Below are 21,917 nucleotides of genomic sequence, written 5' to 3' on the forward strand. Positions count from 1 at the left end.
AATATGTTATTAAAAATGGCTATAGAATTAAATTTTTTCATACCTTTAAAAACAAACCCATGTTAGAACACAAAAATGGGGAGATTTCTACAGTTACAGTCCATATTATCAGTGATACAGGGATCATGGCCATGGTTAGGGCTTAGAGTTCCCTTTGCAATGACAGTCCCCTAACTGTAATTGCTGGAAGAAAAGCACCTGCTCTGTTTTAAAGTAAAGAAAAACAACAAACCACATCTAAAAGAATAAAAAGAGAACCATCAGAAACACTGTAGGTATTGAAAAACACAAAGCACATTCCATCTTCAAATAACTTTCTGAGCAAGGGATTCCATAAGGAAAGCAAACTACATTCCGTGCCTTCCAAAAACAAGAAGGCATTAAAAAGAAAAAAAAAAAAGAATAAAAAAGAAGTTTCCAAAATAACCAGAATAGAATAAATAAATAAATAAAATAAAATAAACAAACAAAAATCAAAACCAATGTTTTTTTTTTTTTTTGTTACGGCACAAGAGCCCAGCTTTATCTGGAGAATGTTGTAGCGGGATCTGTGTCTTGCACGTTGTTTTTCAAATTCCCCTGTGGCATTTTATTTAAAAAAAATATTTGCTTATCTTTATAAATCACAGATTTTAATATGCATTGATTTGTAAACAGAACAGCTATTCACAGTTGTTTAGTAACACCTAACCCTATATACCTACTAATTATTATACCTACTGAGTCCTAACAAAAACACCAAATATTTTTTAAGCACAAATGTTACGTATGGCATATTTGGACGGCGTTCTACTTTTACTGAACACCTTCCAAGCAAGGCTATCGAAAGATATACAAACTGTAATTAAGAAAGACTCAGCACAACCGTGTGATGAAGACAGACTTACCCATTCTTAGTATTTATGCATTTATACATGCATACTCACACGGAAATACGCAACCACATGCAGAAAGACTTGAGTATGGGTATGAAGAGACATTGTAGAGATAACTGTTCGAGTGAAATAGTGCACATACACAGCATAGAATGAACATATTTTATATATAAAATGATCAATTTTATACATGTATTTTCTGTTAACTTAGTGTGTGCACGTCCACTTAAAAATAAGTATGCACACACATCTCCTGCTAGACGTACATTCATACACTTGCAGATCTCTACGCAAGAAGACTGTTTCTGTCATACTTTGACTCATTCCAGTCCTTTACAGCCTGCTTGGTGCCACTACGCAACTTGCATCAATTATTCTGAGGGAGACGCATCTGGCATCATCTATGTAAAGTAATACATACAGACACGTCAATGCACTTAACCATCATTTTCAGAAGGTCACATTTGCTACAATCTACTACAGCAAAAAGAACCCACAAGAAGCAAAGTTAGCGTCCTTCACGAAGCCCAAGTACTGAAAAGCAAGTCCCCAGGTCGGGATTTCCGTGGCTTTGACAGCGAGGCAGGGTTGTACCTGCGGCCCCCTCCCTGCCCCTGTCCCTGGGCAGGCTGCGTTGCGGGCTGCACCGAAATGCTTGGAAGTCACTGCTTAATGCAGTTAGGTGTAGGGACAGCTCTGATCCATCCAGATACCTCTGCACTACAGACAAATCTGATAACAAAAAACCTCTACTAAAGCGTGTCAGGCAATAGGCTGCAGGGCTTTCAGTTTCACAAGAGAATGGCCTCAGCATCTCCCCGTACCATTACCCCCCTAGACTCCAAAAAGGACTCAGAAAACTCTATCAGCAGAAACACAAAAACTACAAAGTAACTGAATCAAACTCGGAGGTAAAACGTAGAAGCAACAAACGCTAAGTCTGAGAAAGGGCTGAAGAGCTGAATTGGTGTGTTCCACCTTCCAGAGAATTAAATGCCTCTTATTCCTCTACTGCACTTTCTGAACTGTTTAAAACTAAATGGCATTTGCATGCCAGACGTAGTCCTGAAACAAGGAAAAATAAAAGTGCTGCAATTCCTTAAAATTTCTTTATAAATTGAAGATTGCTTTAAAGAATAAAAAGCAAAGTACAAAGGAAATGTATACATTAAAAATGTATAAAGACTAATTCTGCTTCTGTGCACCAGAAAGAATTCTGAACGAAGTCCCTGAAATCAGTAGCACCCTATGTTCTCTCTCGTCATATTGCCAAATCTGTGAAAATCTCATCTAGATAGGTATAATTTCTTAAATCAGGAAATAAATAATATGGCTGAGAATTAGAAAGTTGTCAGATTGACTGAATAAAAACAAAAACTACACAGAAGACTAGAGAAAAATAAAAACTGTTGAATTCTGTGCGTTCATTCTGTAGCATCCTTTAATTTTTTAATATACAAAATGGTGTAAATTTCAGTGAGAAACCCGGTTTGTGATTGTTCACGTCAGCACCTTTTTTAAAAGGTACCAGCGGCAACTGATAGAAAATCGTATTCCTGTCTTATTTTCACCCAAGTGTTTGCACATTCTAAAAATGACCACCTCCATATGCAAAATCATAACAGGAGAATTGAACATTTTTTAAAGCTGTTCTTTTGACCTTTCTCTTGAGTAAAAGGACAGCGAGACAATACACTCACCAGCATTGTTCACGGTGACGGCTCCATCACCGGAGATTGAGGGCCATTATTACTAAAGGGAACTTTAAAGTGCCAGGAGAAAAAGGGGAAAAATTAGAAAATAACACTTCTTAATATGCCATATGTACCAGCAGCCTTTCAGAAGAGTAGACACAGAGCAACAAGACATCTTCATGTAAAAACAGCTGCAGTAAAATAGACAATCAGTTCAAAACAAAAGGTGCTATGATAAGAAATTGTCTCCTGTTACGCAGGATACTCTAAACTGAAGGTCCCAGGCACACTCCCATCTCCTACATTATAGGCTTTTCTAATTTAAGAAAAATATGTGACCCTTAAAATACATGGTAAATCCGACAGCATTTCGAGGATTGGAAAAGGAAAATCTGGACTGGAGGTAAGGGGTTCTCAGCGTCTCTCACCCTACCAAGAACAAACTAGAACAGGCTTCCTTTTCCTTGCCAGCTTTCAACAGGACGCAATATTTGTGAGATGTCCTTACAGCCACGACAAAAATTGTATGAAAACAGCTACCCACCTCTGTGTTTAATATATTTCCTCAAACATACACAAAAATGCAGGAATAAATAAAACCCTTTCCAAAACAAGAACAGTACTACCATTGCCTTTTTATTACAACTTAAGTCTTATCTTGAAAATGAAAAATTAAAGAAATGAGTTGATATTTGCATGAAAAAGCAAAGGAGTCCTCTTTTCTTTATATACACACAAGTTTGTGACTTTATGAATGGATTCTGTGCTATTCACTAAATCCTTATGGGGCAGGAATATTTTTTGTAGGATGACAAAGTCAGCCTAAGGGTAACTATACGGAGATTTGCTGGGATCCTACAAAATGAACAGGATTTTTTTATTCATTTTTTCCTCCCCCATTCAGAAAGGGAGTGCAAGAAAATTCCAGCTCAGCAGGGACACAGAGCCATCGCAGGTTGTGTGATAACAGCTTGCCACCTGCTTTTCGCAAGTTGTCTCTGCGAAGTGCAAGGGGCACTGAATAGTAACGTTGCCTGTGGTGATAGGAATGCACTGAACAGCTCAGTATGCAAAAGCACTTACTGGTACACAGTGCTCTTCACAAAGGGCATTGCAGAATGCTTTCCAGACTGTGTCAGAAATGCTAGGAGAGAAAGTATTAGAGCGTGTGTTGCAGGAGGAACATAAGCGCTTGCCATCACAATAAAAGAAGGTATTAGCAAATACAGGTACAAAGCTGCTTGTAGAAGGAAAAAAAAAAAAAAAAAAAAAAAAAGACACCTACCAAACAGCAAACTTAGCAGCAGTCAGACCAAAAGGAGCAAGGAGCATTTCTTTGCAAGAGCAGCAAGGGTTAACAGTGGCATACAAGCTCCCGTCCGGTCAAGATGGGGTCAAATGATGTGCAGTGAAAGTTTCAAGTCCTCAATCCCCCAGAGCTTGTTTGCTAATTACATTTGCAATTACAAACATGACAAATATATTAATATACAGTGCGTTCCACCTTGAGCAGGCATGTTTCTCCTCGCAGACAGTCACTGCCAGCAGCCACACTCGCAAGCCCTGGAAGAGGCAAAGTACACAGTGCTCCAGAGGCGAGGATCATTTTGTGGGCACCTCTCCTGCTCTGAAGAGTCAGGGCAAAGCCCAAGAGAGAGCCAGCACAGAAAGGATGGACAAAGACCCAGAGTAAGTTACTACAATTTAATTCCTAACATGTAAAACTCACCAGCTGAAGAACTATTAGTAATAAATAAAACTAAATCATGTTCTGTTCCCGATGGCAGGCACCAAGCACTTTGCACATGCAAGCCACGCAGAGACGACTACATTCCCAACTCAAAGGCAGCCGATACTCAGAAGACTGAAAGAAATCAAGATTTTCCTATTTTCAACAAGGTCACCATGAATGAGTAGTGCTAATATCTTCTTTGTTAAGTCCCTTCGCTACACAAACAACCATCTGATTCACAGTTTTCTGTGGAAGCTCTGATCTTGCTTTTTTTTCCCCCAGTTTCTATAGCAGCATTACCTAGGAACCTCACTGCTGGGTACTGGACAGATGCTAAATTTACTTCCTCACAGTGCACAAACTAAAAATTCTGTTGTGTTCTGGCTGTAAAGTTAACGTCAGTAGATCCGTGGAATAAAAAATAGGTCTTACTGGGAAGAATTTCCCAGTCTCCACAATCTGCGATGGAGCTATTGGCTTGCAACGCCGGCGGCTGCTATGACCCCCCGACTCCTAAACTGAGCAGCAGGAATTAGAAGAAGCTGGAGAAAGGATTTTGGCTTTCAGATCCAAGGCTTATCACCATCTTTTTCTACTTTTCCACTCTGAAGCAATTCTACCATGCTCCCCACGGAAATTATGAAGTTCATCTGGCCTCAGGTTTAAGCCTTTTCCCTTCTCCCTTCTTCCATCCGCTAAGAGCACTTGTGTCCTTTGAGCCCTGGCAAAACCGACAGAGACCCACTGATATAATGCACAACAGAACTTCGTATTGAACTCAAATCATTTGAAAAATACAGGATATTTCAGATGATGTGAAATTCTGAGCAGTAGAAACGGAGCAGAAACAGGGCTGGGGAATATCAGCAAAAAGGGCACTGAGGATGGAGCAACGTTCTCTGGGAGAGGAAGAAAACGGGATGTGAAATCTCTGTCACAGCAACTTTCTCTGATGCAATCTCTCCAAAGTCTTTCCCCTCTCAGGCTAAATGCAATATTTATTGATTACTTCAAATCAATGCAATGAAAAAAATCCTATTTTTTTTTAAATATATTGACCTTTCCATATTTCTCAATAATTGATAATGATTAGACCATCTTTACTTTTACAAACGGAATTGGAAGAGGAGGGAAAAGTTGATACAAATACTGTAAAGGTACCAATTTCCTCATCAGCTTCGTGCTCAATACACTCAATGTAGCAAGACCCCATTCTGCGATGGGAACCTAGTCAGGAACCCCGCAACTAGGCCATTTCCCTTACAGAGGTTTTTCAATTCAGTCTGTCAATAAAACCCACAGCTCCCTCCCCATTCTCCCCAATTAACAACTCCTCCCTATCCCAGATTTTCAGAGATAGTCAGAGCAGACCATTGCATTCAGCTTCTCTGACTCAGATTTCCTCCCATTCACAGAATATGGACATTTCCAGTAACCTCTCAAATTAAGTCACATTTCCTCGGTCAGTGCATTAGAGTCAGTGACAACAACTTCGTCAATTCTCTTCTGCAGGGTCCGGAATTCACTCTTTCATTGACTTAAAATTCCAGTGTTATACCTTTCCGTCTCTCTATCAAATATATCAGATATCCCTTTCAACTTCTTCCTTCTGCTCATGAAATAATTTTCATTTTTATCAGATCAGTGACTCATGTGTCTTTCTTGTACATCAGAGGAAACTGTGTAAGAGACATAGCATCTGGCAGGATGCCCTTATTTGCCAATGATTTTTATTTTCCCTTCATTATGGTTACTTGGTCAGTTTCTGTCTGTCATGTAGAATATTAATTAGAAACAGAGATGGCAGTTTTGTAGTCCTATCAGTATTTCCAGTAGCAAATCTAGCATGGCAGAAAAAAATATCTCTGGGACATGGAAGTTAAGCTAAAAAAGTAAAACTGCCCTGTTTCACTCTCCTTTGAAACAGCCTCAGCTTTGCGTATGAGATACACGTAACACTGATATTCAGCATGACCGTATGTATGTGCACATAGCTACATATAGCTATTTCTATATGCACACATGCATTTGTGTGAATATAATCCCACATTTGATGTGTCCGGGTGCATATTCCTGGTGTCTGCACGCGCGTTCCCCTCCCGCCGTACTGCAGACAGACGTTGTCAGCGCAGTGTAACTAATGTATTCTCGCCATATGCCTCACCTGAGAGACAAACCGCAGGTACAAATCGTTGCCTTTGTTAGTTTGCCAATTCCAACTCATACAAAAGCTTCTCCCTTGGAGCTGCAGCACCTACCCCAGGAATAATTTGCCCAAAGGTCAGTACCAAAAGGTAGGTAGTGGTCGCTTAAGCGTGGATTCCTGTACAAGAAACCAAACAGATAGCTGCCGTAGGACACATGCACAGAGGGGCAGAATTAGGTATAAGCATTTTCTTACTCTCACTGTAAGATCCTGCACCGAGGGAAGCCACACAACCCGCTGCCCAGGGCTCCCTCAGGTTCCTGGTGCAATCATTCAGCTCAACACACTCAGACAGAGGAAAGGGAACTTTCACTGCTTCAGGAAGACAAATCCAAAAGCTAAAGAGCACGACAAGGGACAGTGAATTCCTTTGCTCAGATACTTTTTGTTCAGTTGCGAGGCTATTACGAATACCAAGTTCTTAAACTTCAAGGTGAAGGGAGTCACTTCTTCTCTCCTTTGCCTCGTTCATTCTCTCTCAATAATTGCAAGGTGAAATACAGTTTCCAGGTAACTGTATGGATCACGTATTGAGTGACCACGTCCACTTCTCTTCCCCCCGTTATTTCCTATAGCCTCACATGCAACGAAGCAAGAAGAGGCAGTTTGCAGTATTTTTAAATTCACTCTTAATTTAAGGTTTAATTTGACTAAAAATGCCGCACACATAATTAAAAGCATTATTTTTTTAAATGAGGAAAATAACTATGAAAGTCTTTTTAGTGGCTAAAAAGCCCAGCAGTCAGAACAATGAGTAGATCAGTACCATAAGGATAACATGCTCACACAACTAGGTAGTGATCCAGGCGCAACTACAGTCCCCGCATTTGCATGATATGTTCACAATACAATTGTCTTACAGTGGGAGGTAGAAATTGCTAAAGAGGTATATATTGGATCAACTTTTCCCCTCAGTTATAAGAATGCAATCTGAAATCTACCCTCAACAAAACCAAAATGTAAATCAAAGCAGCACCTGACACACTGCACAGACACCTTTAATTATACTGTGTTTTTAAGGCTTCTCATACCTTTTCCTTCTCTCAATAACTTTTTCCAGACTTAGACGTATTTCCCTGCATTGTCATTGTACTCATCAAATAAAAAAAAAATAGAGATCAAGATATTTAAATTCATATTTCTTGGTCTCCCTTCCCCAGCCTCAGCAATGTTAAAAAAAAGGTTAGCTGGCACACAGAACCAAGCCAAGCACTTCTCTAAACTGACAGCACTCCGACACTTTCTCTTCTCAAAAATCAGCCCTCCATGTGTACTGTAAAGCTGTAGGGGCTCGGTGGCACTTCCCCCAGGGCCACCTTCATCTGTCTGCTCTGCAGCCAAAGAGTTGTGAACATGGGCAAGGCGCCCTTGACATTACTGGGCGCTGCCTGAGAGCCCGTGGTGAAGTAGCAGGGGTGAGCAGCAATCCCCCACGCAGATTCTTCCTTGCTGTTTTCACGTTGTTTGAGTTCCTTTTCTCAATTCCCAAAGTAGAACAAATAAAAGGAAAAAGTTAACAGACAACACAGTAAGCGATAACGATCTAGCTTTTGATTGTGGCATTTTGTTTAGTTGTTTTTTGTTGATTGGTAATGAAGGTAAATGCACTTTCTATTTTTGACTAAATATTCCAAGACTCCCAGTGGCATACAGAATACATTTCCCTTAAGAAACTGTTTGTTTATTTTTAATTCAAAATGGAGCAGCCACAAGTGAAGCACCAGTGGGGAAAGGAAAATCACATGGGTTAGATTATTAATTTGTATTAACAATACTAAGTCTCATTTTAATGAAACTGCTGGAAGCAGGGGATTAAAGGAAGGAGAAATGTGCGTAAGGACGGATGGAATATGGGCAAACGAGACAGGAAGCCAGGTAAAAGACAGCTGTAATGAGGGAAGGGGGGTAAGTATCTTTGTGGGGTTTTTAAGTGTTTAAATTTTACTAAATACAAGGTGTTCTTCTGAAAACAAAAGCAATGAAACAGACAAAATTGCTTCGCTCCCACATCTCATGACACCACAGAACCTGCGTAGGTGACACACGGATTATTAACATGCAAACACACAAAAGGGGACTCAGCTCAGGCTGAGATTTATCGGGGAGGAGAAACGCGCGTGGAAATGAATCGTTCCAGCGAGCTGGATGCAAACGCTGAAAAGATTTCGCCTTCTTTCCTAACTTCCCCGAAAGGATGGAGCCAAACTTAGCAGGTTAAAGTGCGTTTGAACGCGGCATCGCCAGGCACAGCCCAGTTCGGAATACAAAGAGCAGTGGCAGGTGCTAAGGTATGTGCCAGCGGTCCCAGCTCGGGATGCCTGCTTTGCTCGCCAGCCCTCCTGCTCGCTCCACTCTTTCCCAGGGCGGGCTACCCGAATAGAAAACCATGGGAAAGTACGTTTCCAGGGGGGATTTCGGGTGGAAATCGGACTTTTTTGGTTAAAAAAAAAAAAAGAAAGAAAAACAAAAAAAGCGCATCCACTTTCTGCAATTTCCTACGCACGTCTCTTTAAAGACGCCTGGCAGTAACTCATCTAATAAAAAAAAAAACCACCCGGCACCGACAGAAAGTCAAACTGCGCCGGCAGGACCGCGGCGCGGAGCGTTGGCAGCCGGCTCCCGGCTGAGCTGCGCGGCCCCAAGTTGCAGGGACAGGAGCCCAGAGCCCCCCGGTGCCCAGAGCCCCCCGGAGCCACCCCCGGGCGCTCCCCCCGGCGGTGGCCGGGCTGGGGGTCGCTGCCCTGCCCCGTCCCCTCCTGCCCCGTCCCGTCCCGCCCCCGGCACGGCTGGGCAGAGCCCGGCAAGGCACGGCGCAACTCACTGGTTGTGGTAGCCGAGCGGGTCGGAGATGCAGAGCTCGGAAATGTCCATCAGTCCAGTTTGAGCATTCCCGGTCGGAGGAGAAAATTAAAAAAATAATAATAATAATAATAAATAAAAATAATTAAAAAATAAATAAATAAATAAGGGGAGAGCAAAAGGAAGAAAATAATAATTAAAAAAAAAAAAAAAAAAAAAGCAGGCAGGAGATGGAGCGGGGGAAGGAAAGGAGCGAAGTGGCGGAGCCCGGCGGAGCGGGCGGCAGCTCCCTGCCGGGCGGCCACGGAGCGGCGGCGGCGGCGGGAGGCGGGCGGCGGGCGGCGCGCAGGACCCGGCCACGGGGGATTTGTCCGGCCCGAGCCCCGCTGTAGCTTTAACGCCGGGAGCCGGCAGGAGCCGGCAGGGCGGCCATTGGCTCCCGAGCGGGGGCCGGGCTTGCGGGGCGGCTGGGGGAGGCCCGGCCCGGCCCGGGGAGGGGGGAACCGGGGGGGGGGGCACCGGCAGCGGGGCCCGCAGGCACCGCGCTCCCCCGCGCAGGGCCGGGGTGGGCGCCCCGGGGGCAGCCCCGCAGCCCCGGGCACGCGTGGCACGGCCTCGGGCACACGCAGCTCGCCCCACGGAAGGCACTTGGGAAGCTCTGCCTGCATGCACGGGCTGTCACCGTGCCCACGCGTGTGTTCACACCTGTGTGATTGCACTGCACCTACCGCGGGGATGCCACAAGGCAGGAGGCTCGCTGAGGAGCATCTTTATTGAAGCACCCAAAGCTCTCCGGCACAGCACTGACAGCTCAGCTCATGCAGAGGTGTCCTACAGGGGCTGCCCAGCCACCGCTGCCGACCTTTCGCCTTCCCACCTGTGCTCATGCAAACCTCACCCATCCCTCTTCCACACTTCCCATTTAGAAATCAGTCAAATATAGCGAAATTACCTTCACTGATAAACCAGAGGCCTTTTAAAATAGGAAATACAAACAGCCAGGTTAAGACTTTGCTCTCCTAAATCAGGCAAACAAAAAGAAAAATGTTGGAGCTAAAATGTTATTCCTCAATACAAGAGGTGGGATCGAAGTTGAGGTGAATGTAACACACCTGGAGGAGCGATGAGCTCCCAGAGCTTCTCAGATGAGGGGGCCTGTACAGCAAAGCAGAAAAGGCACTGTGGTTCGGTGGCAGCAAGCACCAAATTGTACAAAAAGTTTTAGTCTAATCAGTATTTGTAGAAACTTGAAGCAGATCCTATCCCAAAAAGGAATGGTCAAAGTCACGGCCAGTGCAAACCATCTCCTTCGCTGCTGTCCATGTAACTTCTGCACTACACCCTCTACCAGAGACCTTAGCCACTATAGGAAATGCAACAAAACTACCCTACAAAGCAACGGTGCGCCTGGTGTGTCCCCCAGCTGCGGGGGACAAGCTGGGTGACTGATCAACTTCCCTTAAGATAAGGCAGCCCAAGGATATCCCACAAATGAGAAATCTGTTATGGTGGTGGGCTTCTGCGAAGAAGTTAAGGAGAACAGATACTTCGGTTAGAAAATGGGAGCCAGAGCAAGGACCCACCTGCAGTTTTATAAGTACAGCAGAGTCTGCTCACCTGCATGTTTCAGGTGACACAAAATTCAGACCATGCATCCATCCAGGAAGCAGGATTAAAGCAAATGGAAACATACACACATGTATCTTTGCACACCCAAGTGATACATCAGCACTGTGGAAACCCTACGATGCTTTAAATGTTAATAAGGCAGAGGACAAGGGCTTGGGGGCAGCACGAGTAGGGCCCAAGACTGTCAGGAAGGAGTCTCACCGTCCACGCTGGGGAACACCTGATTCAAAGAGGGTCAAGGAGGAGGAAACCAGCACCAGGGTGGTCCTGATGAGCAGTAGCACGGGAGCCTGGGGAGGCACACAGGGCCAGGACGTGGGGAGGCTACAGCCCAAGAGGAGCTAGGATGCTGCTTTTCAGCCAAAACCAGCTCCCTGGTTTTCTCCAAAGCGGTTTTCTCCAGAAAGATGCTCACTGGCTGCATCCCGGCTGTGCAGAGATTGGGGTGGGCTCTGGGTGACTGGGAGACCTGGGGGGGAATAGCCCGGTAGGTTCTGCTTGCCCAGCAGCCAGTGTTTTAATTTGTCTCTTTAAGTTTTATTCAGGCCGAGGTGAGGCAAGCAGGGGCCCATGTGATCGCCTGGCACAAGGTCCACGGGGCCGAATTAACTGATAGCGGCAGCACAATGGTGGGTTTGTGCTCTGGAAATGGGCTGCTGCTGACAGAGAACTCCCCGGGTGAGGTGGGTATTTACAGAGGGGTGCAGAAATGTAACTTTAATCTCTTCTGACCCAGTGCAAACGAACAAATGGCGCTTCCCCCACCTTGAGAGGAGCTGTGCAAAGGCCTGGCTCTTCCTTTCGCAGAAGCTTGGAAAGGAATTACCTCTGCTGGCTGTGGCTGACCTGTGAGCTTGAATTCCTTAGGGAAGGGGACAGGAATCCTGCAGGCTGGCTTTGGAACTTCAGGAGGCTTCAGCTTCCTTTGCAACCCCCGTGCTTGCTTGCGCTCTTCTCACAGCTTTCGCCAAATTTCTCTTCCCCCCCAAGAGTAAAGAAGGAAACACCAATCCTGCCACAGCCTTCCTTCCAACTCATGTTGTGAAAAAAGTGCCGGAACAAGGACTCAGGCTGCCAGATCTGGAAGCCAAAAGCCCCAGTTTGGGTAAACACAAGGCAGAACGGTGCACACAACAGCAAAGCGAGCTGCCCCCATGAGCACAGCCTTCGTTTGCTGGCCTGACCAAGCCCTGCCCTGGTAAGTACAACCTGGTGGGATAACAATCATAAGGCAGCCCCTGGATTTTGAGGCCCCCAGTTCTTCTCACACCGATCCCAATGCGGAGCAAGAGCTTTCCATCAGTGCTAGCGTAGGATGGAGCCACAGCAGCACCAGGTCTTTGAGATAGGCAAACTGCCCCCTCCCAGGATGGAAAGCAAGAATTGCAAAGACATCTTTTGTACTTTCTCCGGCTCTTCCAAGAGATGACAGATTAAGAATTTCTCTAGAACTTTTCCCCCCAGCTTTTAACGACTACGCTATTTTTGATGGATTAGCTTTTTTTACTTTTTTTTTTTTCTTTCCAATTTTTATCATGGAAATAATGATCAACTTTCCAGCAAGCTGACTGATTGACTGACAGAAATTTCATTTGGACTAATATAGGAGCAACTTGCAAATCATGCCAAACAAACCTGATTTCACTTGTTGATAAGGTTATTTTTTTGTGAATAAGGAAAATACATGTACAGCAGATTGAGATATCCAGTTACTTTCAAGGGTTTGGGATTTTTTTTTCCTTTTATGAAGGCCATACTATTGTATTCTCACAAGAAGTCAATGAGGAGGTACACAGGGCAAAACCCATACAGAATTAGGAGAGCTAAGCTGAGCAGACAGACTCGTGTACACACACTCTTGCCTTGTCCAGTGGGGAAAAGGAGCTCAATAAGAAGCCTTTCCCAGCTTCCAATTCATTTAAGGAAACAACAGTTACACACAGACCATTGGGATGAATTTAGAAGACAACCCTTTTACACTTCAGAGGCCAATAATACTGCTTGGACTTCACAGAAGTCACTGCATTGCATGCCCTGATCCCTCCGCTTTGCAAGGAGGTTAGTAACTGTGGAGAGAAACTTAAGTCCTCTGAGCACAAGTCCCTGCTCACTGGTGGGCATTCGCCACTCCCACATATATCACCCCTTGCTCCACCTGTCTCAGATACAGACTCGACCCATGTGGACAAAACAACCTTCTCTGTTTTGGGGCTCAGTTCTTTTTTCCCTTCCTATGCCTAAACAAAACAGTTCCCTATCCCCACCAAAGGCAATTTGTTGATCTCTACCAAACTCCATATTGATTTTTGTTTCCTCCAAAACCTCTTAATTGGCCTCCTGAACAATATACTCCATCTAAAAGGCATCACCACCATCACTGCTAAGCTCAACATCTAAGCAGGAAATAGTTTTTGCATTGTTATTTTTAACTAACTGCCCATCTGAACATCCTAAGACATGCTTCAAGCATTACCTAGTCTTGGAAACAATAATTCTCAACCTATAGATGTCAAATCATATCATAAAGAGGTTATGTGACTTGCCCAAGATCAATCTGAGCAATATGCAGCACAGCATGGCTCTGAATCCGTATCTTAACCCTTACTGTCCTGCTTTGACTCGGAATTCCCTATCCCCAAAACGCGACCTTTCATTAGGTTCTGACTTTTTCCTGTTTTGTGTTCAGATACAGCAATGTTAGGAGCCTCGAGAGAAGACAAATGTCCTTCCATTATCGATGAGAAGTTAAAACTTTCTTTTAATAACCCCTACTTTTGGAGGGCCAGTGCTGTTTTCTGTCTTTCCATACCTGCTTTTGTCTTTGCAGTGTTAATAGCAGGAGAAGTTCTGCTTCCAGAGCAGAACACAGTCCTGCTGGCATCCTAGATAAAAGTGCCCAGATACACACACAAATACAAGCTAGGAGAAGCCATATTAACTTTTACACAATTCAAAACAGGGCATCAGAGTAAGAGCCAGGCACTGAGTGTTTTACTAAATGGGAAGAGATGCCATTTTCTAGATTTTCAAAGACCTCATAGTAAGAAACATGCTTTCTTTTGTATGAGGAAGGCAAGAGAGTAAGTTTTATAGCTGGGTTTATGCTTTCATCTCTCTCGCATCATCAGTTTGCTGGGGTATTTAATATGGACTTCTACCCTCCCTTACTCAGAAATAGTAAAATTTATCTGCTTCCATGTTTTGTCAATCTACTTCGTCAGCCAGACTTTGCCAAGCTCTTGTTTAACTAAGCAGTCAGCAATCGTCCTCAAAAAAGGTAGGTAATTACTGAAGTAGATTGATCTTGTAGACTTAGAAAATCTCAGAGGAGGGCTGTGTCCCAGCTCCACATTTTGACCTGTTGCTGATGCGTTTCCTGTGATGTATTACAGTAACCCTCAGTTGGGCCACCTTGGTTGAGCAGAACATGACCAAGACATTGACTGGAAAGTGATTTTATCCAAACTGACAGCTACACATCATCTACTAGCACATTCACTGCTATTTCCCAGACTCTCCAAATTGCAGCAAAGCAGAAATGAACCTTTCCCCAGCCATAATCCCAGGTGTCCACAGAGCAGCACTTGGGCTATTTGCTTAGCCACCAAGAGTAGGGAGGCAACACAGGGAATCAAGGGGTCTTGAAATTCTGTTTAGCCACCACAGACCCTTCAGCAGAGACATGACAACCATGGCTCTCCCAGTATGGTGGTTCATCCTGTCAGATGGGACAAGTCAAACACCTTCACTTTCTTTCCTACCTGAATACACAAGCTTCAAGTCTTGTATTTGAAAAGGCCAAGGTGAGAGGTCAGGAGAACAGGGGATGCTTGTTCATACCTCTAAGCTGGGGAGATGATTTGCTGCTTCTCTCTGTATTCCCATGCACTCTAACCAACCTGAGGACCCCGATATTCACTGTACCAGTTTACTCACTGAACTGCTCAAAAGAAATACCTGTTTTGTCAAAAAGGATAACAGTTACTAATTGTAATGCTGCAAGGAAAGCATTAAAACATTTTTTGGCGTATGCAATGATAATGCTGAGTGTCTCAGCCCAGAAAAATAGAAAAGCTTAAAGAACCAAAATGATTCAGGGATACACCTGTTAGCAAGCATATCCAACGCGGGCTAAGCAGTGAAGATGGAGTATAATTTTTCCAAGTCTATGATTGAAACAGGCACCTACAGTTATCTTGCATGTGCTTTTCTCAGCAACAGCAATAAGGCAGCTGCAGTGGACCATGCTTTCCAGTTTGAATTCTACGACGTGACAAAAGAAAAGGGGTATGTGTGCAATTTCCTCTTTAGCTGGGTGCTCTGCATAGGTAACAGACCTTTCGGAAAGTGACGTAGGACGTTATAAAGAAGCAAACCAGTGAAAGGTTTCCATCCAGGGTGTATGGCATGTAGAAAGTGAGGATTAAAGGCTTTCTTTTCCCTGCAGGAACCTCCGCCTGGCCTCATCTGGGTACAGTCAACAGAAGACTACTGACTTCACATGGTTGGCCAGACCAAACACAGAAGAGCCCACTGACAGTGGATCTGTGCACAAGTGTTTAACAGTGAGACAAATCTGCAGATTCCAAGTGACCTTAGGAAACCTGATGCGTGACAGTCTGGAAAAAAAAACAGAGATCATCACGCGACCAGGACTGCCCTTCTGGTCACCTTCTCCAGCCCCAGAATATTCCAGTTTCGAACAGTAAGGGGTTACAGGGTTTGGCTGAAGCCAGACATGACAGAGGCCAGCTTCCTTCTGACAACAACACAAAAGCACCAAGCCCCCTCTGCTCTGGATCCTCCAAGCAGCTCAGTTAAGTACACCTACACTCTGAAGATCTGTTCTGCACTAACTTTAATGTTTTACAACAGCACAGATTTGTTCGCAACTCCCTCTTGAGTGTATTTATTACTTGTACAACATTTAGTTCACTTTCTGGACAGGAGCAAATTGGAAATACGGGTTGAGGTTGTGACATCATTTTATTAGATGGCTTTTATAGGGTTATAACAAACCCTATCCCAAACTTAACATACTTTTAACTTCTGAGTCCCATCAGCTGTACCTCAACACCTGCAATAAAGTGCATATTAGGAAATCAAAAGTCATTAACATTCACACACTACATGAATGGTCAGGGTTTCACAGTGCTTTTTCAAAAAAGAAATTGAAAAAGAACAAGAAATCCAATCCTGACCTATACCACATACCTAAACACTATTTAGGGGTGGCAGGGCAACTCAGGACCATATAAACTTGTCTTCTTTAGCTGTACAATATATGCACATACAGGATCGTGAGGGTAGCCAGTCAAAAGGAAATACATGCTGATTACCAGAAAGCTTTTCTATGCAAAGGAAAGGAGAAGCTTCACTAATCAGCCCTACTTCTGCTAAGCAGACCTGTGTACTCCAACAGATAGCACTCTATCATGTGTGAAAATACAAGTCCCTAGGTGTCTTTGTTACAGTCCTATTAGGGTGACTTCCAAGTCTTTAAGTTACTCAGAGATCCAGGCACAGAAGAAGTTGCGGGCAGCAATAATGCCATCTCCTGATGGACCCAAATACGCATCACTGGATTTCAGCAAATACGCCTTCATCCTTCCTGTGTTGCCAGCTTTGCCATTCTTGTGGCAGCATTAGAGAAAATTACTTTTCAGTATCATTAAGGCAAACTCAAATCTCACTCCCATGTGGTCTGAGGGTGACTTTGGTGCTGCAGCCTCCTAGCAACAGGTCCCCCACTGTGCTTAGAAAGGAAAATGTGGTTTTGGTCTTTCACTCATCTCTTGAGCACCTTTACTGTAGTGATGATCTAGAACTACCAACATCCACCTCTTTGCTCCTCCATAAAATATACCAAGCTTGCATTAAATATTTACAGCCAGATGAAATCAGCAGTACTCATCTTTTAGGCCTTGCTTATCAGCTTTTGGCAATGCTTCATAACTCATGTAGTAAGCAAGGCAGTAAAGGGTAGGCTTTATGCCAAGACATATGTATGTATGCTCCATAGGTGGTTGTTACCAGGTTCCTCCTGGGAACCATGCAGCCTGGGGCCAGCACTCCCCTTTCCTGCTTTTTCAGAGTACCAAGAGGCCAAGCAGAATCAAGGCAGAAGGCAGATGGTAGGAGGGAAGGACTGTCACTTCTTCAAAAATTGAGGTCCACAAACCAGCCAACGATGTGGCACCTGGGAGGGCCTTGCCTTGCTTCCTAGTTAGAAGGTACCAGGTGAGGGTACCTGGAGAAACCACGCTGTTTCCAGGGGCTCACTGCAGAAGAAGAGCCATTAAACTGATTGGTCAAGCAAGGTGGCTAAAGCAAAGACAAAAACATAGGTCGTCAGCCTTCATTAGCCAGGAATCATTTTAGTTGAGTCCACATCCCATTTGGCAGTACAACCATACTCACGGCAAGCTGCATTTCACCCAGCCGGCCTGTTGCCTCTTCCAAAGGCACCATGAGGGAGCACCACTGGCCTGCAGCATAACTCCAGGCGGTACCAGTACACGTCCTGGGGAACTGCCCAGCAACGTAATGACGTTCAGAACATGCCTTGCACGTCCTACTGCCCAGCACGTGTGCTCTGCCTGCAGAGGCATTACTAATACTTCCAGAAATACAAAATACTTCTCCATAGTCACACCAAGATGACAGCCATCAGATAAGCAATAAATGTTTTCAGGGGTTGCACAGGGCTACATACCAAGCACCTTTAGATTACATAGGACCAATTTTAATTTTTTTTTTTTTTTTTAATCTACTACAGTTTATATATTCAAAGTTCAAGAACACCACTGTAAGCCCTAAATATTTGGCCAGCTCTCAAACACCCGTTAATGAGATGTTGTAGGCCAGCTGAGCAGACAACTGAGAGTCTGCACTCTGAATTTAAGCTCCCAAACTTTTTCCTACTCACTGTGGACAACAAATAAGCACTCAGATGCCTCAGTAGAATAGTTCAGATGGAAGGAACCTTCAAAGATCATCTAATTCAACTGCCTAACCACTTCAGGGCTTACCAAAAGTTAGAGCATATTACTAAGGGCATTCTCCAAATGTCTTTTGAACACTGACAGACATGGGACATCAACCACCTCCCTAGGAAGCCTGTTCCAGTGTGTGACCACCCTCATGGTAAAGAAAATCTTCCTAATATCCCATCTGAACCTCCCCTGGCACAGCTCTGTGCCATTCTCATGTATCCTATCATTGGTTACCAAGGAGAAATGACCAGCACCTCCCTCTTCACTCCTCTACCTCAGCTCTACCTCAGGAAGTTGTAGAGAGCAATTAAGTCACCTCTGAGCCTTATTTTCTCCAAACTTCACAACCCAAGTCTTCTTAGCCTTACCTCACAGGATATGACTTCCAGCCCTTTCACCAGCTTTGTTGCCCTCCTCTGGATGCTCTCAAGCATCTTAACATCCTTTTTATAGTGTTGAGCCAAGAACTGCACACAATACTTCTGTGCAGTGATTAGCTCTCCCAACAATAAGGGTCTCAGTAAGGGTCTCTCAAGCAAGGGTCAATGCTAGCTGCAATACGTGGGGAGGTGCCCAGCAGAGGTTTGTCAGAATAAGCCATGGGGCAGCATGCTGGAGCCAGTATACTGTAGGTGCACCTGCAGTGCTACCATTTCAACTCACCCCAAACTCCTGACACAAACTAAATACCCCCCAAAACTCTCTCCCTAAAAGAAATTGTTCCTTCAAAAATAGGAGGAGAAGCTGGGTCATCAGGTGAGGGTGAAATTGGTTTAAAAGCCATTAAGAAGAAAGCAACCCAGGCGTTCAGGAGCAATCACAGCTGCTTGGGCTGATCAGGAGAGACAGAGGGGATTATTTATTTATGGAGTTCCTGCTCTCCCTGGGCAGGCATATCCACTGGGGAAGCTTTAAGAGAAGTGGGGAGCAGGAGGCTGCTGGGAATCCTCCAGAGGTTTTCCTGGCTTGGGTCTCAGGAGAGTTAAACACAATTCATGCCCAGAATGTCCAGGAGGCATCAACTGTCTCTCAGAGCAGGAAAGGCCAGAAAGAGCATCGCACAGGTCTGCTGGGACAGAGCCCCAGGCACCCAGGGTGCCATGCAACCTCTGCAGAGCTTTCCGTAAGATCCCTTCAGAGCAATAGAGCTTCAGTACATAGCTGCTTCTGTTTCTCTTTTCTCGTGGTTCAGCTGCTTCCTTTAAACACAGATCAAGTGTCTCAAGGGACTCAGCAAGCGTTTAACAGACCTGCCTGATGGAAGGACCTCCAATGAGAAAACCAAGACCTGAAAATCCCAATAGACAACCTCAATTCAATCCACAGCTGATAGAGCAACCCTGAAGTTAGATGCAACCAGATGCTTCTGCACAGAAAGCACATCACTCTAGTCTGTATCCACAGCTCATCCAAACATCCTAAACATAGGGGGAGGGAGGGACTAGCAGATTAAACAAAAGGAAATAACCGAATTGAGAAACAGCATGGAGAAAAAGATCAACTATTCTTTTTCAAGGTACAGTACAGACTTTGCTGATAAAGCTCCTCATTGTTCCCCCAAACTGGGAGGTGAAGAGGACTTATTCCCTAAAACCATGAAGTTTCCTCCCATATTCAGAGCTGACCTTTCACCACAACTAAAAAAAGAGCTGTAGAGACAGACACGCACAGACCAGCCCAGACACATCTGGTAACTACCCTCCTCTCCTGACTTCGGTCAGAGAGCCACAAAGGGGAACCAGGGCTTGGAAACTATCAAATATGACCTGAATTTCTTGTTGGAAAATGCTGCAGAAGAAAAACGTTTCAGAAGGGTCACTGATGGGGGCCGAACAGATTATATGATTGGTACAGCCTGTGCTGTGTCAATTCATGTCTCCCTGCAATTCATTACTGATGAGATGCCAGAGATTGAGATGAAAAGGGCAGGAGCAGACAGTGCACTCCTGCTTTAGACACATTTTATTCAACATTCCCACTTTCTTCCTGCTCCCCCTGCCCGGTATTCCTTGCATTGCTCCCCAGTGATGCTATTCCCTCCCTCTTCCTGCCTCAAATCAGGATATTGCTGTGTGCTGCTCAAGTTCCTGCAAAGCCAGTTACGGCAGCAAAATAACTCAGGAATACATAAAGTAGTTTGGGAAACCTTTGAAAACATAAGAACTGAAGGACAACAGGGTAGCATCTTCATCAAGATCAGTGATCCAAGGTAGCCTCAACATCAGATAGTCACACAGTGAGAGAGCTTCAGCAAGTCCTAACTCACAGACTGTCTTCCCCCCAGTCTGCTTCTCAGCATACAAAACGTGATTTCTGCTAAATACAGGAAATACACACAAATGCAACAAAATAGCTTTGTTCTTCCAGCCTATGTTCCTCCAAACAAGGGGCAATATTAAAAGGATCCATTTGCAATGAAACAGGTCTTATTTGGCCTTTCAAAGAGACCTTCCTTTGCTGCCTGTTCAGAAACAGGTTGCATTTTCACAGTTTCTATGACCTTTCTTTCCCAGTCTGGGAAGAAAATCATTAAGCACTGATAGCTGGTTAATCCTGATGGGAGACTGCTCCAGAGAGCGGTCTCCCCAGGGGAACTGGAACACAGAAGATCCAGGACTCCTGCGGGAGCTCTCCTGCTTTGACCTGAGTAGTGGCTTAAAAATCTTTACAAGGCCACACCAAATACACTGCTAGTTTACAAGTGCCAGGTTTATTATTTTATGTATTTTAATGCACACTGTTTGGGAATTCCAATTCATCCCTTATTTTCCAAACTATAGCTTTAGGTTCTTAAATCCTCTAGAGTCTTCATTGTTATTTGCCTCTTCATGCTCTTGTTTGCCTTTTTTATTTCCTTTCCAACTTGCCAAAAGAAAAAAAAAAAACAACACACGTCCATTTTGACTCTGTTCCTGGCCAGTCAACCTTGCTTTCAGAGTCTGGCACACCAATTTCCCCTGCTGCAACTGTCAGGTTACAAAAACAAAAGGAGAACATTCGCTTCCTTGTGAAACACTTCCCATTGAGATCTTTCAGTCACAGTAATTTCTGCAGCAGGCTCTGTGCTTTCGCAGAGTCTCAATTTTGCAGAAATCCAAGGCTTAATCTGTACTTATTGATGTGCCTTTGACAGCCAGGAGGAGGCCTCTCCTTCCTGCTAAGGTACACTCAGGCCTCTGCACGGGTGACATTACCTCTGTACTGCTGGGCACAGGATTCCCCTGGTGGCACTGGTATTAGAGACATCCAGTGTTTGCCTCCTCTCTTCGCAGGCTTTCTTTGCATGATGTGACTGCAGTATAATTCAAGGTACAATTTAAAATAGATTATTTTAAGCTCTAAATGTGCAAAAGGCTCTCATTACTACTGAAACTAAACCTGTTTAGGCATCTAATGAGCCCAAATGAAGTATCCTCAAACTGGCAGGAGAGCATCCGTGGTTTGGATTTTCACTAGTTTAAATGGATTGTCTCAAAATCGATACAAGTTTAAGTGTACAGCTTCCCTGTGTAGAACAGATCTTCTCCGGACTGAGAAAGTGGCATTACTTACAAAATAAAATACTGCCTGTGCAAGGGTATAACACCTATTAACGAGAACCACAAAGCAGCACTGAGAAGAAGGGGCAGAGGAGATAGCTGCACGCAGCTTGTTAGGAAATACTGCACCCAAGAAGGGGTATCCAGAAGCGACAGCCAACTAATGAAAGTTTCAGGGATATCCCAGTATATTCAAGATCCTCCCACAGTTGGGAAACATAAGGAAAAAAAACACGTGGGTGTATCTCCAGAGACACAGAATGTTTTCAGGTACAGTACCTGCATTACACAGGGGCTCGGGGCTCTCTGTCAGCTGAGGATGCAAATTGGTTAAAGTGAACGGCGCACAGAGCAAGGCTGCCCATCTTGCAGCACTCTAGCCCTACATCCCTGCCTCCCAGGGCAGCTCACAGAGCCTTGCTGTCAAGAAAACCCTCCCAGAAGATGC

At 44.4% G+C, this 21,917-nt stretch overlaps 1 protein-coding gene across 11 annotated transcripts in view; it reads right to left on the reverse strand.

Moving 5' to 3' along the window:
- Positions 1-21,917, reverse strand: part of ESRRB (estrogen related receptor beta) — a 157,021-nt gene that overhangs the window by 75,802 nt on the left and 59,302 nt on the right. Inside the window, exon 1 of one of the 11 annotated variants that reach the window (XM_068683135.1) lies at positions 9,329-9,475. The exons of the other annotated variants lie outside the window; for them this stretch is intronic. Coding sequence (XP_068539236.1) covers positions 9,329-9,378 — 50 coding nt within the window. The 5' untranslated portion in view covers positions 9,379-9,475. Of the gene's footprint in view, positions 1-9,328; positions 9,476-21,917 lie in introns of those variants that run through there. 11 annotated transcript variants of the gene reach the window in all.

This window comes from Anas acuta, chromosome 5 (assembly GCF_963932015.1).
Source record: "Anas acuta chromosome 5, bAnaAcu1.1, whole genome shotgun sequence".
NCBI lineage: Eukaryota > Metazoa > Chordata > Aves > Anseriformes > Anatidae > Anas > Anas acuta.